Genomic DNA, 21,155 nt, shown 5'->3' on the forward strand with positions numbered 1-21,155 from the left:
CTTTCTGTGTGTCCCTGTGGCTCGGCTCGTCGTAAGGGAGCCCGCACAACGATTCGTTTCACTGGCGCGCACCGATCGTCGCGACGACGCAATCGACGATCGAGTAACGTGCGTGACGACGTCGCGGTGGGAAAGACGAAACGACGGGTGGGAGAGGACGAAGAAGAAGCGCGAAGCGTCTGGAAATCGCGCACATTCGTCGAAAACTGTGAGACAGCAGCGCGAGCGAACGTCGGAACGAGCGTGGAAAGGACGCGGAGCGAAAGAGTTCCAGAACGCGGTGCAAGCGATGACTGCGCGCGGCTTCGACGCTCGCTTGGACAGTCACCTTTGGCGCGGCGATCGTTGGCGTAACGGGGAGGGGGTGGTTTGGTCGGAGTCGCGAAGGCGAACGCGAAGGCGAAAGCAGTCGCGGCGTGGTCTAACGCGGGGGCGGGGGCGAAGGCGGAGGCGCGATCCGAGTCGAAGGGCGAACGCGACCGCGGACCACGGATCACCGGCGAGGAATCGTCTGGTCGTCGCCACGGCGGCTCGTCCAGGTTGTCCGGCTCTTGGCCGAGAGTCACGAGACTGTGCAAAGGCGAAGGAAACGGCGCGAGCCTTCCGAAACGAAAGAGAACGAGACGGAGGTGTTGGAGGCGCGTGGTAGGGATGAAAATCGCGAAGCTAACGCACGCGACCACGGCAGCCACGGCGGAGGAACGCGCGTCCCAGACAGAACGAGAGGCGGTCCGAGGCGGCGTATCGTGCCGGCTCCTGGGAGGCGGAGTCTCGACGCCCACGAGCACGAAGGGCGTCGAACGACCGAACGACCGATCGGCCAGCCGACACGCCGCGGCGCATCGGCCACCGAGCAATTTTCATAAAATCCTTTTTACTCCAGGCTGCTCCGACCTCTCTCTTCCGCTCTTTCTCCCTTTCTCTCTGCCTCCCTACCACCGGTCTTCTCCAGCCCTATAATGTCCGACCAGATCGAGCCAGGATAAGCCGTGTCCGCGACCGGATCGTACTTCTCCCATATCTTCGGAAATCCGCGTTGCTTCGCCGCGCGGTACTCGCTTACGAGTCCTACGCGCCAACCTCTCCCCTTCGCGTCCACCCTTCGTCGTCGTCGTCGTCGTCCGTCTCCGCCGTCGTTTCTCCTCGGTCGTCCGATCGTCCGAGAAACGCGTATCGATCGGCTATCCGTGGCACCACGGTGCGTCGCGTTTTTCCAACAGCGATCGCGATTTTCGGCGCGTCGTGTCCACTAGAAAATACGGGAACGCGAGTCCGAGAGCGGAATGCGACGGAGCACGCGCCTATTTTGCGCCACTTACCGATCCCCCTATCGGAAAACCGGACGTAGCGTGTCAGGTAGGAACCCCTGCGAGCGCGATGCTTATCGCCAGACCGGAAGTTCGCATCCAGGCTGACCCTCGGCCGAAACCCCTCGTACCTCGCCCCTTGCCCCTATCTTCTACCCCTATCCCATATCCGTCGTCGGCCAATGTCCACCACTTCCATGTCTCGCTTCCATCGCCCTCGCCTACTCTCTTCCTTAACCTCGTCGTATCGCGCCCTTTTGCACGCACCCGCGTTTTCCCTCCGAAACACGGCTACCCGACTTTTCCATTTCCAGGATTAGTCGCACCGTCGCGCACGTCATCCGAGCCGATCGTTCGATCCGTATCGATCTTCGGGCATCTGCGTCCACGCATTTTCTCCGCGTTCGTTCCGAGCCTCGTCCGTCCGACGTGCGTGCCAAACGTTACGACGTTTTTCCACCGTCGTCGTCCTCTCTGTGCGTTGTCTCGGCCACGCAAAGGTCGAAGCAACCCCGCTCGACCTACGAATCGAAGACGCGTGGAGAAAACGCGCAGCCATTAGCGCGGTCTGCCAACTCGACGAACGTCCGTTCGACTCGTTTCGACGCGCTGTTTCTTCCGTCTTGATTCCGGCTCGGTCGAAGTGGACGCGACCCCGCGGAATTTCCTGCGAGGCGATCGAGGTACCGACGCGCGATCCACGTCCGATGGCGACCGCCGGCTCCGGGCGAAAATTATCTCGTCCGTGGCAGCGAGCGTCCTCTTCCGAGAAAAACGGTCGCCTGGTTCGGTGCGGTCGTTCAATTTTTCTCTCCTTCGTTTCGCCAATTGCGACCAACCTTGCGAAAACGTGTCGCGCCCCTTCGTCCGCGGTCGCCTCTTCTCGATGGACTTTCGAATTTCGGAAATTCGTGAAACCGCCTCGCCGGACGGGACTCCTCTCGATCCGATAAATTCCATAGGATTCGTCGAAGGATGAAAAGAAAGGCGGGATGCTGATCGAAATGCGTTTCTACTCGGCGGAGGCCGCGTCGCGCCGTTAATCGCCGGTACTCTGTTCGATTTGTTGGAGCGTTGGGTCGAAGAGTCGGTAGAGAATCGGTCGTAACCGGCGTAAGGAAGGTCCCGATTATCTCGTCGGGACGTAGGGATAAAATACGAGTGGTAGAGCGTGCCATTAAGTAACGGCGGAGATAGATAGGTGTGGCGCCGATCGGAAAATTGGAGGGTGCAGCAACAGCAGCAGCAACAGCAGCGGCGGTAACGGCGTGAAGCGTTGCGGGGTGGCCACCCTGTCGTTCGTCTCGCGACCACTGTCCGTTGGTCGGTCGTTGGACGTGGAAAACGATCTCGGCCGATTGGCAAAGCTTTTCCGTGCGCGTTCGAACGACTCGCGTTTCTCGAGACGACGAAGCGAAAGCGTCCGTGGCAGGCAGAACGCCTTTCACTCGCGTAGCCGTGATCGCGCGACAATAAATCAACCGACACGCATTAAGCATTAACGCATTTACATATCGACGTTGGTGCGCGAGCGCGCGTCACCGCGCACTAAATCACACTGGATTTGAAAATAATGCATCCTACGAATTATAAGTCGTGGCTGGGCCGGCGTTGCACCGTCTCGCGCCTATCTGTTCTCGCGGGGCCTGTTACCGCGAGGCGATCCGACGAACGCGAGCCGCGCGAGTCGACGAAACGATCGGACGAAAGCCGCAAGGACGAGGACGAGGTCGGTCGAAGAGAGAACGACTTTGCGGGAATCTCGATCACCCGGGTGAATTGGTCGCCGGCGAAGGACCGGGAACGCGGTGCGGTCTCTTCTCTAATCTAATCGTCGTTGGTCCGCGTTTCCCGCTCCTTCTCCCTGTGACCGTCTCGAAACGCGCGCCTCTCCTCGCCCCGTCCCGGCCTGGCCCGTCTTGGCTCGGCTCGGCTCGTCTCGTCTCGCTCCCCCTTTCGCCGTCTTCCTGGAAACCGGGTCGCTGGTACGCGGTTGTTTCCACGCGTGTAGGTACACGTGTACGCACGTACACGCACGCGTTCGTGGATGCTCAGGATCGGCCGTAGGTTCTGTAATAGCCCTGTGGGCGAACGAGTCGCCTCGCTGAAAAATAAGAAAATTCGAGGAGGAACGCGCGACGTATCGTCCGGTTCTCGGTGCGCGGTCACTCGCGATCGCGTCCGCTGCGAATCGAAGCGAAGCCGCAGGCTGACCGCCGGCTGGGCGAACGTCGCCGCGCTATCCGCGCGCGAAACGCCGACACGCTACGCGGCCAAAGAGAAACGGCGCGCGTCCGCGAGACCGGCGATTCGAATCGGAGGACGAGCGACCTGGTCGTCGCGCGTTACGAGGAAAACGCGCTCGCTCGATCGAAGCGTATCGCGTATAGCGCGCACCACCTACCGTGTAACGACGTGGCGCGCGAGAGTAGCGACGACGCGAGGAGAGGACCGGAAAGCGAGAAAATATGGCGAGAACGGAGAGAAGGGAGAAAGGCCTGAACACGCCGAGACGACGCTTAACTTACGTGCTCGTGCCTCGGCCGTGAAATATCGCGAACGCGCCGACCGGGCTAAGCGATGTTCCACGCGGCATCGCCAACGATCTAATTTGTTGCGCTTCGCGCTTATTTATGGCGACGCGTCTGTTCTCGCGCCTGCTCGGTTGCTTCCTACGGATTCGAGCGACGATCGTCACCGTTCCGTCCTCTTCCAGATCCTCGTCGAGACGCGTCCTACCGCGTGGAAAGAATGTCTTGCAGACAAAAACTCGAAAGTCGAACGCAGCGTCTCAAAGTCGAAGTAACGGTGGTGTGCTGCACGGCTCGCGATAAGACGCACACCGGTTGGCGCCGCGCCGATAGGGAAACGTCGGGCGCATCCCTTAAATTCCAAGCGATCCGACCGCGCGAGAACCCGTACCTACTTCTCCTTCCCCCTTCTGTTTAGAATGAGTTCGCGCGCGGCTATATTTCCGTGCGCGTCGTTTCTCCTTCGACGATCGTCGCATCGAACAGAGAAATCGGAGAATCCAGTAAACTCGGCAACTCCGTCGAGCCGACGCGACGGAAAAAGAAGAGAAACGTTAGGAGTTGGCGACGATGACGACGAAGCTTGCGGTATTTCCCCGCGCGAGAAGGGATCTCGAGGGCGGCGCCACGTTTGCGCCTCAGAAAAAGTCCAGGAGGGGAATAAAAAGGAGGAAAAAAGAAAAAAAAGAACTCGCCGAGAGCGGCTAACATGGAATAGCCCTTAGCAGGCACGATAGCCACTCTTTAGGCTGATGGACTCACGGCCCCCCGCCTCCCCCCTCGGCCCCGTGAATTCCCCGATCCCCCCGGCTGCGGCCTCCTCGTTTGCCTGCCTTCCATTTCGCCTTCCCGAGCGGCCAGCCGCTCGATCGCGCGCGCGCGCTCTTTCCTTTTGCTCTTGCTCTTGCGATGCCGATCCTCGCCGTTTCGTGGACCGCTCGTCCTCGTCTCGCATCCTTCTTTCGTGCGTTTCTTTCAAGGTTTTCACCAGTCGTTACCGCTTCGCGCCGCTCTAAACCATTTACTACCATTTCGCAACGCGTTTCCATCGAAATCCCCGCATCCGACCAAGATCGGTTCGACTTTCTTTTATTCAAGCTTTTTACACAGACCTTTACAATTTACAAAACGAACGAAGGTGGTTTCGTAAGGCACGCGCGACTGTTGTCGTTACGCGGCCGTACGAGTCGTGGCGCGCTTCACGACGTGCCAGCAAATAAATACGTTTCTCTTTTTCTTTTTTCTACGTTTCGCGCTTCCATTATTCCTTCGCAATTTTCGGCTCGCGCGTCCACGCTTTGGTCAACGTCCGAACACGCGTATATTACCCTTTGTGGGAGAATTCGCCTCGCTGCACACCTACGTGTACTCGTTTCTCTCGCGAGTACACGCACGCGTCGTATACTATACGTACCAGACACGTACGCGCGCTGGCACGCCGGTGTATCGCGTATATGCATCGCGCGCGTACGTAGGTGTACGCGAACGAAAGCAGCTGCGATCGGTACGCCGTGTATTTACATTTACAAAGGAACGCGTCGGATCGAACGCGCCACGGACAAAATTTTCGCAGCGTTCGCGGACTCGGCCAACACCAAGAACAAAGGCGTCCGAGGCGAAGGAGCCGACGAACAGGAGGGTCGAGAAGCGAGAGAAAAGGACGGCCATCCCAGGCGGTCTCGTGTTTCTCTCCTTCTCGTACAGAGGGCGAAATCGTCCGACGAAGTGGCGACGCATCCGTCGGTACGGTCGAGCACGATCGGTAAAATCAATATTCGTCGGTAAGATCGCGCGCATCTCGAGCGTGTGTTCCAAGTTCGCAACTTGAGTCGAATCGAGTCGAGTCGAGTCGAACGCGCGATCGGCTCGATTTTGATAATTGTTTTACAAATAAAAATAAATAGAAAGAATTTTTAGAGAGATAGAGATAGATAGATAGATAGATAGAGAGAGAGAGAGAGAGAGAGAGGGAGAGTGAGAGAGAGAGAGTGTGAGTGAGAGGGAGGGAGGGAGTGGCAGACAGCGAGACGATATCGTTTCTCACTCGGAAACAGAAAAGAAATCCAAAATCGCAGGTACACGGCGAGTCGCGTAGCATTCCGTATTTCGTCGACGAGAACGTGATCGAGAACCAGAAAGCCGACGACGTTTCCGTGACACGCCCGAGAACCTTTGGTCGATAAAGAAGTTGGTTGGCTGCATCCCGGACGTTCTCCAGTCACCGCGTTGGCAGAAGCGGCACTCGTGTCGCACTAGTTGGCGCCTTCCACGCGATCTTCTCTACCGCCTTATTTTTCTTCTTCTCGTACTTCTCGTTCTCGTCCTCGTTACGACCTTTCGGCGTGGATAGCCGTGGTGGAAGTTATAACCGAGAGGAGATCGCCACCGGTTTGGCTAACGATTGGCTCTAGCGGTGGCACGCTAAAAGATAAAAAACGAGTCAAAGGTTAGCGTCGCTGAAAATGAAAGTGGCGCGTCGTCGCACTTACGTAAGGGTAGTCTGTCGATTGAGAACTGCGGCGGTAGGTAAAGCGAGGGGCGAGTGCGCGTGGCTCGCGTGCCTCGATCGCCCCGTAGTCGGTGTACCTAGGGGTGGACGACGTTCGTCGGATCCTCCGTTCCCACCCGACGCGTTACCGCTTCCGTTCTCGTTCTCCGCCCGATCCCCGGTTTCTGTACCGGCACCACCGCCATCTGTACCTGCCCCGGTCGCTGCCTCGCTCTCGGCCTCTTGCTTCGCCTCCGTATCGGCCACAATCCCACCCCCGTTACCACTACCACCGCTCCCATACACGTTCAACTGCAGCGAGTCCACTGGAACGTGAAAAGAGACCAACGATTCGAAACGTTACCTTCACGTTCGCTCCTCTCCGCTCGGTTACACGCTTGTCTCTATTCGCGCTGCTCCCTTCGCCCTCTCCTCCCTCCATTCAGAACGAGCGGCGAAATTTTTATCTCGATCGGTCATCCGACTTGTTTGTTCGCAACGCGACGCGGTGTCGCTCTATGTCGGACTTTACTCCCGATCCGGGACTCGAATTTCGAGTCGTTCAAGGTCCGCCATGAGACTACGTACTACGCGATGCTACGCGTTTTATCATCCTCGTACCTTTTCGCGATTCGCGCGTACCTATCATTTTTCCTCCAAATCGTACTTTCCTTCCATCAACGAGACACTATTTATTATACACACACACACACACACACACACACACACACACACACACACACACACACACACACACACACACACACACACACACACACACATATAACGAGAAATAGAGAGAGAAGAGAGACAGAGAGAGGAAGAGAAGGGCGAGTTACAAGGAACGGACGAAATCCGAGAAACGACGATTCGTCCGATCCGTAGGTACACCAGCCGTATCGATCTACGATCGATACCCGTCTCGAGATAGACAAATAGACGCGTTGGGGGAAAAGCGAACGGAAAAGGAATTTAATGACAAACTTGCTCACCGAAGACTCACCGAGTAAGTTAGACTTAATCTCGGTCTTGTGCATGCCGCTCGGTCCCGCCAAGTTTCCGCTCATTCCCGAATGATTCTTCGGCTTCCTTTTCCTCGTCTGTATGCCCTCCTTCTTCATGCTAAGTGGCCTGTTCACCTGCGCAAGGACAAAAAAAAAAAAGACGTAACAAGCTTTTCCGCGACGAACAGCGAACACGAAATTACTGGAATTCGTCGAAACGTGATAATAAACGGCCGGTCGTATCGGCGTTTACGATCTCGTTAAAATCACCGATAAGGCGGTTGCGCGGTCGATCGGCTCGTGGGATCAAAGTCGATTAAGGACGCGCCGCGACGCACCATCGGTGATGCATCGCGGATAACAGTCAAGGTTTCGGAGACGCGGAAAGCCGAGCGAACACAAGTTCTCGAGGCGGGACCACTCGAGGTACGCAAGAAACACGGCACTCGTGATTTCGTAACGACGTATCGCGTACACGTATGTAACACGCGTGTACGATCGATGCACCGATTTCAGATCTTGACGTTTTCGAGATGTTTTCGGAACGATTATCGGAGAACCGGGGGAAGACGAGTCGGCCGGCGAGCACGCCGAGATAAAGGCCACGCGAGGAGCGTCGCGTTGCGTAAGAAAAGTAATCACCGGGCCACCGGGATCACGAACGGTGACCGCGTTTCGTTCTCGATTCTTGGCCAAGATTTCGAGTTTCGACGGATCGACGACATCGCGCGCGTGTGCTCTCCTTCGCCCCTCTCCCCTCCCGCCCCGCAAGGTAATAACAACGAACTTTACTACCTGGTAGAGAATCCGGCAGCAAAGAACCACTCTTGGCAACAACTTTCTCAACGATATAGGTGACGAGATATTAGATCGATTAGACGTACGAAAAGCAAAGAAAAAAAAAAGAAGAGAAAGGAACTCGATGCCGATCGAAAAATGCGATTTTCTTACGTATCGACCGTGGGTCGTAAAAGAAGCGACAGATTCTATCGATGACGTCGCTACTAGCGAATCTGGATTTGCGAATAGGCGCGTGGAATAAGGGTAACGTGTGCTGGATAATCGGAGCTAACTCGCGTCGTTAGATCGATGTAACAGCGATGGTTCCCCGTCGACGGTTTTACGCTGGTCGCTGATCGTCGAACAATCGCGATCGTTACGCGCCACCGGATTAACGAAGAGCATCGGCATCTCTCTGCGAGATTTTACAGCGGAATTGGGCTTATTCCCCCGTTGCTTTCCTTCGTATTCGCGCCACACTGACAAAGACGCGCTTTTGCTTCGAAAGTAATTCGCGGCGCTGGGTCGCGGCAGTTGTACAAACAAAGAGAGAGAATAGGCTCGACTTGGGAGACGAAATTCGTCGACCGACGAGGAATCGTCGTCGAGTTTCGCAATCGGTGGCTCGCGATGCAGAGCGGAGGAGAGAAGGAGCACCGATCGACGAAATCCTTCGAAAACGTCATCGAGTGGGCGGACGCGCGCCAACTGTTCGAACACTTACGTTGTGTAGCTTGTAGTAGAGGCCGCAAGCGTTGCACACCGGCTCGCCGTTGTTGTTCCGCCGCCACAAGGTCGTATTGCTGGTCCTGCAATTGGCGCACTGAACCCCCGTCCTTCGTACACCGGCCTAGAACGAGAAAACAGAGGACGAGAAATGACGGAGCGGTGGAGTATTCGCTTGGACTCGAGAACGCGAAAATGGGAACGTTCGAGACGTAGAAACTAGAGTAAACAACAACCGGCGTGAGCCTCGGCGCGATTGTTTGCTCTCGGTAACAGATAACGCCGATTCTTTTTTTCGCGGACGACGCTTGCCAACGAACGAACAAGGAGGAGGAGGAGGAGAAGGTGGAGGAGGAGGAGGAGTAGAGGGAGAACAAGAAGAAGAACAAGAAGAAGAAGAAGAAGAAGAAGAAGAGGAAGAGGAAGAGGAAGATGAAGAAGGAGACGACGAAGGGGAAGAGGCAAGATCGGGCGAAAGGGGCAATCGTACGAATAGTTGCGAGAAGTTTACCGTGGCGACGGTTTGTTTGGGTTTGCCGCATCTCATGGACGACCTGTTTATTCCGTTCATCTTGTAGATGCAAGTCTGACAGTAGAAACGGCCGGTTTCGTCTCTCTTCCAGCTGGTCGATGGATTGCCGCAACCGAAGCACTCCTTCGGGTCCGCGGTCATGATGGTTCCGTCGAAACCGTCCTCGTTGGTCAACGGCAGATTCGGCCACGGGGATGGAGCCGTGGTGCTTCCGGTCGACACGCTGTACGCTCCTCCCGAGTACAGCTGAATGTTGGCCGCGTCACCGACGGAGATCGCCGCCACGTTCTGATAGCTCGGCACGCAATCGAACGCGGGCGGAGATGGAGTTCCGGCGGCCGACCAGTACTCGCTGGCGGTGTTTGGCTTCGTGTAAGAGTACGATCCGGCCCCGGTCCCGTACAGCGTCACCTGAGATCCCGGCGAGCCTGGCTGCTCGTAGTGAAGAGGCGGCACGCCGCGCGATCCTCCCAGCGAGGACGCCAGCGTCGGGTCGCCCTTCATGTACGCGCTTCCAGGGGACTCCACCTAGATTACCGATCGCGTTACCAATGTCATTTAACGCAAGTATCGACCATTCGCACATACGTTAGATTCGATCTCCTTCGTGTCTTTCCGCCGATCTCCGTTCTTTTTCTTTTTTTTTTCTCTCGCAATATCACGACTACGTACGACTCCACCGAGTTACCGAACGCGAAAACTCGTCGATCGCGACTATCGGGTTGGCAACTAAGCGACTGCGGATTTTCTCAATACCACCTAATGACAAAATCCGCAATCACTCAATTAACAACCGAATACCATTCGTAGTTGTGGTCTATCGTTGTTTTTATACGTTCTTCGTAATAATATCGCGTTACAACACGCGACGATATCGCAACGCTAGGTAAATGGACAAACAGACGAAGAAATCGGCGGTACGATAGACGACGGAGAAAAGTATCGTGCCGAGCCTACTTACCCCGGGCACTCGCGACGACAGTTGAGACGGATACGCGAAGATCACTTGATCGCCGGGTTTCGTGTAGCTGTAGGTCGGTGCCTGTTGAAACGTCTCGCTGGCGGATATGTACTGCTGGTACTGAACGGCTTGCGACGGGGGAATCGGCACCGTCTCGAGCGTGGTGTACGTGCTCGACACCTTGATACCGTCGACCGGGACCGTGGCACCGACGGCCGCAGCCGCCGCTGCCACCACCGCGTTCGTCGCGGCCACGTTCGCCGCCTCGGTCTCGTACTTGATGCTCACCCCGCCGGTGTTCACGTATCCCGTGACCATTTGATGCTGTTGGCCCGGTTGCTGGTGACCTACGGAAGCCGAGGTCGCGCGGAGACCGCCGTCGCCGCCGATCGGCGGAGAGTAAGACGGTGGCGCGGGTGAATCGAGCTGCACCCCGACGTTCGTCTCGGCCATGCCGCCGCCGCCCTCGTATTCCTCGCTGGTCGCGACCAATACAGGCGACGAACCCTGATGATACGACCTTGCGACCGACGTCGATCCGTTTCCACCGCTCGACTGGCTGCCACCCTCCCGCGGACTGTACCTCTGATTGCCACCGGCCGACTGAACCACGCGTCTCTCTTGCACCGCCTGGATCGCGATCGCGTGATTGTCCCTTCGCATCTGTTGCTGCTGTCCGTCCGCCGAGTATCCAGCGTACATGCGATCCGCGTCCGTTCTCTCCGGCTCCGGCGTCTCGTACCTTTCGAATCGTTGAAAGTCGTTGAACGATCTACAGACGCGATCACGCGTTTTCGCTTACCTGACCGTGTCCTTCACCGTCAGCACGGACGGATCCACCGTTTCCGACACCTGCACCCGCACCTCTTGTCCGTTGCTGGTCATGTAGACGAGAGACTGCTCGCGAGAACGAGCGTGCTGTTGCTGCTGCTGCTGCTGCTGTTGTTGTTGCATCTCCGCCTCGGTATGAGCAATTTGCAGGATACTCAGCTTGCAGCCTTGGTCCTGTTGCTGTTGTTGTTGCTGTTGCTCGTCCTGATACGAGCGCGATCTGCATTGCTGAGCTTGATCGTCGACCGATCGACGATGGTGCTGCGAGTCTGCTTCGGGTTCGGCCACGGTCTCGGTGATGTGTCCGGCCGTGGTGATGGTTCGCACGTGCCTTCTCGCGGTGATCACCGACCTGGAACTCTCGACGGATCGCTCGTCCGCCGTTGCCACTCGCGGCGAATCCTCTTCCGCTCGACCGTCCTCCCATTCGCGTTTAACCTCCTGCTTCGACAACGTCTCCTTCATCGCGACCTGCGAACACCAACGCACCGAAACTTTCCAGCGAAACTACGCTACGAAACTCGCAGAACCAAGGCGCGGAGGACTGTCGTTCGCCGTTGCCGTCGTCGTCGGCCGAACAACCACTGTCGGCCGAAGCGCGGAGGTGGGGCACGACTCTTCGGACACGCGACTCGCTCGCGTTTCGAGAAGACGACTCGCGAGAACTGAGAAATTCGGTCGGTCGGCGCGTCGTGGTCGCGTCGAGAACAACGCGAGAGAACGAGCTTCGACAGGAAGAAGAGCGGCAGGAGAAGAAAGGGACGGACGGCGCGCCTCGTCCGTCTCGAGAAAAAACCGGCGAACGGCTGTTTGCCCTGACTCGCGTCACACTTCCCTTCGACGATGTCAAACTTTCGACTTCCGGACCGAGCACGCGACCGTACCTCTCTCTCTCTCTCTGCTCTCTGTCTGTTGGACGGCGAGTTCTCGCTCGCCGCCGGTGCTCCTTCCGTTTGCACGGGCTGCCGCGTTAACCAGCCGACTCCACTACCTTCCGAGAGAAATCGAAATCGCGCGCGAACGCGAAACGCGTGGACGTTGGATAAACGTTACGCGTGTACTGTGCGGCGCACCCCCGTGACGGCTGCGCTCGTTTCGCTAAAAACGATCGGGCGAATTCACCGAGCGACAGCGAACCGTCGCGCCGCCGCCGAGCAAAGTTTCTACTTTTCTCTCTTTTCACGGAAAACTGGCGAAAGAGAGGAGAAAGACGAGCGCCGAGAATCTCTGGCTATCGAGTGGAAAAGAGGCAACGGAGGGGTCCGTTTGTTTGTTCGTCGATAACGAGCGGCCGCTCGCTAGCTCACGGGCGAGATAACGCCTTGTCACGAGGGGTTGGGGCGGAGGGAGCTGGTGCACGAGGGGATCGCGAGAGGTGTTCGTGATTCCCCCGGCACTCCTCGCCCTTCTCGTCGGCCATCGTTGTCAACGCCATTTTGTTGTCACGGAATCGGTACGTACTCGGATCTCGGTACTCGCTACCCGGTATTGGTAGGATGCTCACGGTGAATCATTCGCACCCGCTGCTTATCGCTGCTTCCTCCCTCTCCCTCTCCCTCTCTCTCTCTCTCTCTGTGTTTTTTTTCTCTCCCGTCCTCCGTCCACCGACATTTCGTCTTTCCCCTTTCCGCCCCGCGTCTCACGTTCGATCCGCCGAAAGTACGACCGTCATCGTCCATGGCAAACGACGAATCAACGGCGGCTGTCGCGTCATCGACCCTCGAACACTGATTCACGTTGGCAAAGAAAGCAGAGTCATCGGCAAGGTATAACGATTCGCCGGGCGAGAGGATCGGCGAGTTTCTCGGCGAGCAGGAAGCGTTGGGCGCGTGACATGGAGGAAAAAAATTCATGAGCGAGGCATACGTGACGGCGATGATCGACGTCTCGCGTTTCGCCATAGATACGGATTAATCGGAGGATCGAGATAAAAATCGAAAAACGTTCTCGGGTCGGCTCGATCGCGATAACGGCGCTTGAAAAATCACTCGTCGCGCCTCTTCTATTCCGCCTTTGCTTTTTTCTCTCCGTGATCCGCGAAAGGTGGTCGATGACGTCGGTCGAGGGACACCAGCCACCGGCTTAGCGAGAAACTTTCCATCCATCCTCGTCGCGTATCTCCAGCGAAATCGAAAAATTCGTGGTTTATCGGAGAACGAAGGAAACGAGGAGATCGCTTCGCGTTATATCGTTGATAACGAACGATAAGAAATAACGAGCGAGTCACGATCCTCTCTGTTTTCGACGACGTTTCGATCGAGCGCGTTTCGTCCGAAAAGCGAAACGGCGAGGCGAAACGCGAAACGGCAAGGCGAAACGCGAGTTTCGTTGGGCGAACGACGACGACGACAACGACGTCGACGACGACAACGACAACGACGACGACGACGTCGACGACGACGACGACGACGACGACGACGAAAGACCGAACGCAGGCTGCACGAACGGCAGGGCGACGCGAAGCGTAGAAGGACGCGGACGCGTGGATGTGGCCGCGCGGCGGCCACCGATGGGGATGTCGAGCCATCGGCAAGAGGCACGCCGTTGTCAAAATAAACGACACTATCGCGATTTATCTCGTTTCCCATGATAATAAGAGATAAAACTGCATCCTTACATTAGCTAGTATATCAGCTAAAATGATAATTTCAGTCGTCGGGTTCGCCAGGAAGGCGTAGGGCCGTGTCTCTAGTTCCGCGGTCGAGTTTCGCGAGGACGTCTCGAGACTGACCGACCGTCGGCCGTCATCTCCTTTTCCGGAGTTAGCATCTCCGGTGCGAGAGTCCGAGTCGTTCGATCGTTACGCGCGGATCGTTACATCGACGTGCCGTGCGTCCTCGATCCTGGAATCGCCGTATCCGAAGACGAACGCGGAGACGAGTGAGAAACGAAAGCGAACGAAAGAGGATGTGGACGGGGTGGCGAATTGCTGTGACCGTAAAGCCGGGTAAGCTCGGTCGGTGGATGATACGCGCGTTGATCGCGCGTCACGTGCACGCGGTTCTCCTTGCTGTTTCTTTCGGTTTTTCGGGAATACGGTGGCTGCGAAAGACGACGCACAGGGTTGCGTCACGACTGGAATCGCGAACACGACGAGGCCATTTTCTTTATCAGTCGAGTAGGAAATTCTTATCGGCGGTAAATGAAAATCCCAGGTGAGCCGGTGTGGGTGCGTACGTGCTCGCGCGAACGAAACGATATCGAAAAGGCGTACACGATCGCGTAAGAAATGAAATTTTTTTGTCATTTCGTTGGAACGCGATGCGACGGTGTCCGAGTAGCAAGAGCGGATGGCGCACGCGCCGAGGGTTGACGCGTACTCGTCCCGATCGCGTTACGCAATCGCGTTTCCTCGAATCGAGCGTCGCGGTTCCCGTAACTTTCCATCTCGCCATCGAGTTCCTAATTCGATTCGAGCGACGCGTTTCTCTCGCTTCTCCGCTCTTCTAACGAAACCGAGTTTGACGATGGATTTAGGCGGTTGCGACGCGGTGTTCTCGTCCCTTCGCGTCTCGAATCGTCGCGGAACGCGAGCAGCGTCTAAATCTTTTTACGACGCGATTCGCGCGACCGCGCGATAACGCGTGATCCATCGGAACGGTTCCGTGGCGCGCGATCCCGCGTTTTACAACGCCAATTACCGTAATAATTTACAACGAGCGAGCCGTGTCTGTCGGTTTCCACGAATAAACACTGTTCTTTCTCGCTCTCGCTCTCGCTCTAACGCTCGCCTCGCGCTCGCCTCGTCTCCGTGCCCCGCTCGCGTCGCCGCGTTTCCGCGTAAACGGCAAAAGCAGCGCGAACGCGTCCCGAATTTCGACAAGGAACGGGTCGCGCGTTTCCGAGAACGATGCGCGCCGTTCCGTCCACGACCACGCGACTCCCGAGACCAATAATTAACGCTCGAGCGACAAACAGCATTATCGTGGCTGTTGCCCGATATTATTCCATTATCTTACGACGGCTATGTGCTTAACGATTAATAAAATATCTGCGCACAGGGGTATCTCGTCTCGATATCGTATAGTTTCGCGGTAGACTTCGTCGAGACGGCTGGCACTCGTGACCGCCGGCTTTCTCGCGTCTCGTTGACCCCCGCGATCGAACAGAAGGATTCCACCCGACGATCTTTTCCAGTCTCCGTGCCCGTGCTAGCCGAAGAATCGGACGATCCGTCGAGCCACAAGTGTCGTCGATCCACTCGGAACGTAAAACACAAGTGTTTCGTTCCGATCGGGCTGGATCGTGCACGCGCTACCAAAACAGACCGCGAGTTACGTCTTTCCAAATATCGTTCTATCCGCCTTGTGCCTCGAGTTGCCACGACTCGCTTCGTCTCACCACGCCGCGCCACGCTGCTCCGTCCAACGACGTCCCATACTCGGCGTATTACAGCGGCGTGTTTCCATCCGCGGTACTTTCGGCACGAAATTTCCAGTTCGCCCGATCGTCAAACGGTATTCCGAGCCACGCGACCGACCGGTTTCCACGCGTTTTCTCTCGCGATTTTCCTTTTCCCTTTCTACGTGGTCGTGCGCGCGCTCCCTTCCGTCGCGGTTATTAGCACGAGGTAACGCGCGAGTTCCGTACGAACCAGCGTACGCAAGAAAACGACCGAAAGAAAGAGAATAGCAGGCGAGAGAAAGAAAAGAAAAGAAGGCGGCTGCGAGTGGAAGCGAGAACGAAACGGACCGACATCGAAGCGGGAAAATTAAAGGACGAATACTTGAACTTACCGTGGTAGGAGAACGGAGAGAAACGTTTCGCGTGAACGAGGAGGTTCCGTGATACAGGTAGTCGGTTTGGCGAACGATATCGAAGAAGCTCTGATTTGTGTCGCGTCGACGGTCGATGGTCGACTCGCGGGACAGACGCGGCTACGATTCGACAGCGAAGGTGGCGAAAGCGCGGCTTGACACAGGTGCGCTGCCAAGGTGTGCCTACGACGATTCGGGTCGGCTGCCGCCTGGTAGCGTCGTACCGAAGCTTCGATTCGAGCAAACGTTGGAGAGGGAAAGCACGCGCGACCGCCAACGTTAACGCGAACGCGTTAAATATTGACCGAACACGATTAGACGAGAGCTCGGCTCGTTCCCTCGCGCTTTCCCTCGACTCGTCGCATCGATCGCGTTTTAGCCTCCCTTTTCGCTCGCCGCCATCTTGGTCCCGCTGCAGCGGATCCTCCCCTTTTCGCATTTCCATCTTTCTCCCTCCGTCCTTTCGCTTCCTTTCCAAATCCTTTCTCGACGAGAGAGAAACGGGCTACGGTGCAGCGCGCAGGAAAAACGAAAGGCAGCTGACGGCAGGGAGAAAAGAAGCGGAATTTGTCGCTCCTTTCGTCGCAGGCAACAGACTTCTCCGGTCGCACCGGATCGTCCACGTCTCTTCCCGATCAACGAGATACGTGAACGTACGAGAGAAGCTAAAAAACGCACCGTGCGTTAAGAGAGACAGAGAGAGAGACAGAGTACTCATACGTCGCGTTATCGTTGAAAACAGCGGGAGAAGAGACCGAGAGCTCGAGTCGAGAACAGAGGGTGTCGTCATACTTGCAGAGCACACACGGGATTCCTGCGATAAGGGACTGGCTCAGGTGAGACACGGTCGTAAGATTGGTGCCGTGGGGCGCGACTCGGTGTAAATCCGAACGACCTAACGCGTCCAACTTATCCCCTCGGGAGCAAACATCGCACGCCTCGATCCCCTTCGTCCACCTATCTCGATAATTCCCATTCACCGGCCATCTACCACGGGCTCCCGTCGTTCACCCGGAATACGCGGAATACCCGGAATACGCTGCGTTTCCCACCGGTTACGCCAATGAGGCAGAGCCACGCCGCCGCCACCGCCGCCGCCGCTGCCTCTCTCGCTCGCTTTCGCTCTCTCGTCCCAACCTTTAACCGAGATTAGTCGAGATATCGCGGCCGTTATCGCCGAAAATACACAGGGATGAAGTTTTTCCTGCACGTTCACCGACTTCTCTTCGCCAGCTGGTCGACGCGACGGTGCCATTCGAGTACTCGTTGCTGCGCCTGCTTCTTCTTCCTTACTCCGCTAGCATCTGCATGCAGGAGGCGTTCTACATTTCCAGGGAACCGACGGTCTCAACCGTCTCGTGCAATTTTCGTCTCTCCGATTTAAATATCCCTTTTTATTTAAAAATAACCGATACGATACAGCACAATTTTAAAATATAGCAACATGTTTGAACATAACATGCAACCCTTGATCGTCGATGTTCAGTTGCCCACACATAATTACATTATCGTAACGCATTATAAAATTACAATTTTCTGTATCGTATCGTGATATACATATATATATATGTCGTAGTGCAGTTGAACGAGTTGAACGCCGCAAGGTGACGCGATGCTACAATTAGATCGCGATAGATAACGATTATTTTTAGTTTTCCAATGCTTTCGCGATTCGATGCGCACATCTCGCGCTTCGAATCTACGCTTATTACTTTCTAATAATATGTATTTACACAAAAAGTTTCCAACTGCCATTCTCTCAAATCGATCTTTTCAAACAACATACATTCGGCGAAATCGTTTCATACTTTCCTACAGGTATGCGTAACGTTGCTAGATAGTTCTTTAACGTTCGAAATGTACTCCTATTTTCCACTCCTTTCGCTGATTTTAGAGTTACAAAAAGGTTTACGAAAAGTACAAATAACTAGTCCCGCGCTAGTCAACGACGTCCTTTCGTCTACTTTATCGTTGTCGCTACTTTCCTTCTCGTTGCTGCGCGGACAGTGCATACACACCAACAAGAACGAAAAGAAACGACGACAGAAAATTTCTTTTTATTTTCCGTTTCCTTTCGTCCTCCTATTCGTGAATCGCGAACCGCGAGTAATAGTAATAGGAATAGGAGTAATAGACTTTCGTTTCTCCCATTCGTTAAACAATTGTTGTCAGCCTCCTTTCCTCTTTTTTCGCATCTGCTTCGAAATTACGATACGTCCTCGTCTCGTGTGTCTCGCGGCCACGCTGCAGATGTGTCAGCGTCAAACGTTAGCCGACGAACGGGCTTTACGACGATATCGAGACAACGGTCGGTCTGTCCAGGTGACCGTTGTCGAGGATAATTTTAGTGGCCGCCGTGTTGGGTGACGAATTGCCAAGCGTTACGATATGCGGGGAGGCGAGTTGATGATGATCGGGAGAATGACTCGCGGATATCATAACCGGCGATCGGTTTGCGCAAGGAGGTGACGGGCACTCGACTTTCGGCGAGTGCGTCTCGAGCAGTTGCTGATGTTGATGCTGTTGTTGCTGCTGTTGTTGAGGCTGCTGTTGCTGCGAGGCGATCATATCGTAATACATCTCCGATTGATAGGAGACGATTCGACTGGCCGACTGTGGACTACCGTACAGATTGCTGCCGTAGCTCACCTGAGGCACTGCCGTGTGGTTCATCCTCAATTCTCCGTACGTGCCTGCGCAAACGTTGCAACATGATAAAGAAAATCTGCGAATAGCGCGGCGTACTACAACGATACGAACGAGATACACGTACCTGGCTCCAATTTTACGTTGTTGTTGTTGTTGTTGTTGTTGTTATTGTTGTTGTTGTTGCTGGTGTTGTTGTTGTTGTTGCTGTTAGCTGCAGCGATACCAGTATTGCCGTTGTGACGAGCGGACGAGCCGTGGCTCGCGGAAACGCACTCTATCGTGGTAGACGTTCCCGAGCGCGTGGACTCGACTCGCGGTGCCATCATACGAAGTCCGCGTCCAACAGGCATAGGCACGATATCACCGGGCCCCGGGACGAAGCCGCGCGTATCTCTGTTAACAGCACGAATACGGCCACGTATCAAAACAACGACGAAGATCACGGCGGACGATCGTTGAAAGCGTCGATCCGGGCTACGAAACGTACCCAGCTAACCAGCTAACCAGCGAGACTGGTGCCGTTCGAGTTCGCGAGTGCGACTCTCTCTGCACCCGAATCTACGCTGCTCTTTCATGGCCCAAGGTGAAACAGCGTTGATTCGGCTTTAGAGCCGAATAGTCGTAGCACTCGGATCGAGTTTAACGATAACGAATCGTTCGACGATTGTTGATAAATGTGTTGTATAAAAATCCGTTTATCCGATAACGTACCCCTCGAGAACCACCTCACCGTTGCCTGTACAGGACGCGACGGTGCCGGCAATCGCCGTCGCATCGGTCGATTTCATCTTGGGCTTCCTCTTCCTGGTTTGAATGCTGTCCTTTTTCATAGCGTGAGGCCTGTTCACGCCGTGCAATTTGAAATAGAGCCCGCATGCGTTACAAACGGGCTCACCTAACGTGTTCCTGCGCCATAACGACGTCATCGTCGTTTGGCAATTGCTGCACGACGTGCCTACTCGTCTCGAAGCGGACTGCGGACACACGAAATCTCGTTAAAACGCGTGCTAACTAAGCAACTTGCACACGACTTGGACACGAAGAGAGAGAAACTTGAAAGAGAAGGGGCGAGAGTGGAGCAACGACGACGACGTCGACGTCGACAACGACGACGAGAGAAATCGCGGGGCAGGGAGACTGTGACAAGATATCGCAAGAGCCTCTTCTCTTTCGTCCAAGTAGAAGAACGAGCGAGCGGACAGACACTTATAAAAGAAGAAGCAAGACGGAGAAGGAGGGGAAAGCAAGGTGTGTCGGGTCGATCAGGTTGAAAGAAATCTTACATCTACCGTATTTAACTTATGATCGATCAAGCCCGAACGCTGACTCGCGCGCGGCGATCGTCGACCGTTGCACGCGATCGGTATCGCGCGCGAGACAGCGTAATCGGCTATACCCTCTGCGAACGAAATCAAGCGAGCCTGCTGCTACGACGACCTCGATCGAGCGAGAACCGAGCGATGACGAGAGTCGACAATGTGATTTGTTGGCAGTTTGGTCGCATCGACGAACGACACGCTGCGTACACGCGTCTATGTAAATCGGCGCACGTCGTCCGATCAGGCTACGCAGGATTTCGAAACGGAGCGCGATTCTACCATGGGTATAGTGGCACCTCGAAGCTACGACAAATGTTCGACCGGTAGTTGTTGCTACTTGCGAGCTACGCTGCAAAACAGAAGTCGTTTGTTCTACTCTCGAGTCTTCGAGGGAAGTGCGTCAAGTCGGAAGTAAAGCGAGCAATGGGAAGAGAAGAAACGGACGATGAAAATGATCAAAACAAGGTTATCGATGAAGCATGATTAACGGAACGATAAAAGTATGCGCGAACTATGGTGGTCGAAACGAGAGAAATAAAATAGTAGAGATAAATATAGCCAGCGACCGAGCGAGCGACAGAAACAGAAAAGAAGATAGAGAGAGAAAGAGAGCGAAAGAGAGGGTAGGCGAGAGACAGAGAGAGAGAGAGAGACAGAGAGAGACAGAGAAACAGAAAAAGAAAAAGAGAGAGAGAGAGAAATGGAAAGTATACGCCGGATGTCACGTATGCACGGCGAGATGAACGAGATGAACGAGATGAGCGAGTGAGTGAGTGTGTGTAGGGGGATGACACCTACCAAACGCCGGTTCGTCGATTTCTCCTCGACGGCGCGACGGGCGCCACTATACCCATAGAAGCCTTTGTAGAAATCGCCCTGGTCCGCCACTGAAACAGAGACAGGATGCCAAACGTTAGGGGTGCTTCTAGTCGTACGCGTGCGCGCCTAAAGCAAGCGCCTCCAATCCTTTCGTTCTTTTCTTAGACGAGGAAAGTCGAAAGAGCACACGATGTATCGCATCGGTCCTCGATGCGTTACCATTGTGTAGGCACGCGTCTATCCGCGTACCGTTCTTGAATCGCGGATACCGCCCGCTCCCCAACTTGCTACCACGCGAATGGCAAAACTATGGATCGTAGAGGCCCATTTCGGACTCGGGCGAATTTCCACACAGGCTCCTGTTTTCTATATGTACGCGGCACCGCTCTCCCAGCTACGAACTTTCTCCTCCCCTTTCCAATGGAAACGGAGAAAATGGTTGCGCGAGAGC

The 21,155-nt window shown here is 55.3% G+C and overlaps 2 protein-coding genes across 10 annotated transcripts in view; both read right to left on the reverse strand.

The window, feature by feature from the left end:
• Positions 1 to 4,911: 4,911 nt before the first annotated feature.
• Positions 4,912 to 16,228, reverse strand: LOC132908640 (transcription factor GATA-6-like). 7 transcript variants are annotated; one of them, XM_060962817.1, is made up of 8 exons: positions 15,897 to 16,226; positions 11,132 to 11,631; positions 10,330 to 11,071; positions 9,348 to 9,896; positions 8,835 to 8,960; positions 7,330 to 7,465; positions 6,328 to 6,652; positions 4,912 to 6,259 (listed from the first exon to the last, which is right to left on the reverse strand). In XM_060962817.1, exons 2-8 carry the CDS (start codon positions 11,623 to 11,625, stop codon positions 6,166 to 6,168), a joined length of 2,466 nt encoding a protein of 821 aa, XP_060818800.1. In that variant the 5' UTR covers positions 11,626 to 11,631; positions 15,897 to 16,226; the 3' UTR covers positions 4,912 to 6,165. The 7 variants fall into 7 exon arrangements, with proteins under 7 accessions (XP_060818800.1, XP_060818802.1, XP_060818801.1 ...); XM_060962819.1 differs by having other exon boundaries at positions 6,328 to 6,638; positions 7,319 to 7,465; XM_060962818.1 differs by lacking the exon at positions 15,897 to 16,226 and adding an exon at positions 12,045 to 12,712.
• A 1,063-nt stretch (positions 16,229 to 17,291) lies between these two features.
• The window catches only part of LOC132908635 (box A-binding factor-like), a 32,418-nt gene continuing 28,554 nt past the window's right edge, over positions 17,292 to 21,155 (reverse strand). For 2 of the 3 annotated variants that reach the window (XM_060962802.1, XM_060962804.1), the window contains exons 7-9: positions 19,278 to 19,540; positions 18,691 to 18,959; positions 17,292 to 18,610 (exon numbers count right to left, since the gene is read on the reverse strand). In XM_060962802.1, the coding sequence (XP_060818785.1) occupies positions 18,204 to 18,610; positions 18,691 to 18,959; positions 19,278 to 19,540 (939 nt within the window). In that variant the 3' untranslated portion in view covers positions 17,292 to 18,203. Of the gene's footprint in view, positions 18,611 to 18,690; positions 18,960 to 19,277; positions 19,541 to 20,683; positions 20,773 to 21,155 lie in introns of all 3 variants that reach the window. The other variant, XM_060962803.1, reaches the window with a different exon arrangement.

The sequence above is a fragment of the Bombus pascuorum genome, chromosome 7 (genome assembly GCF_905332965.1).
Source record: "Bombus pascuorum chromosome 7, iyBomPasc1.1, whole genome shotgun sequence".
Classification (NCBI taxonomy): domain Eukaryota; kingdom Metazoa; phylum Arthropoda; class Insecta; order Hymenoptera; family Apidae; genus Bombus; species Bombus pascuorum.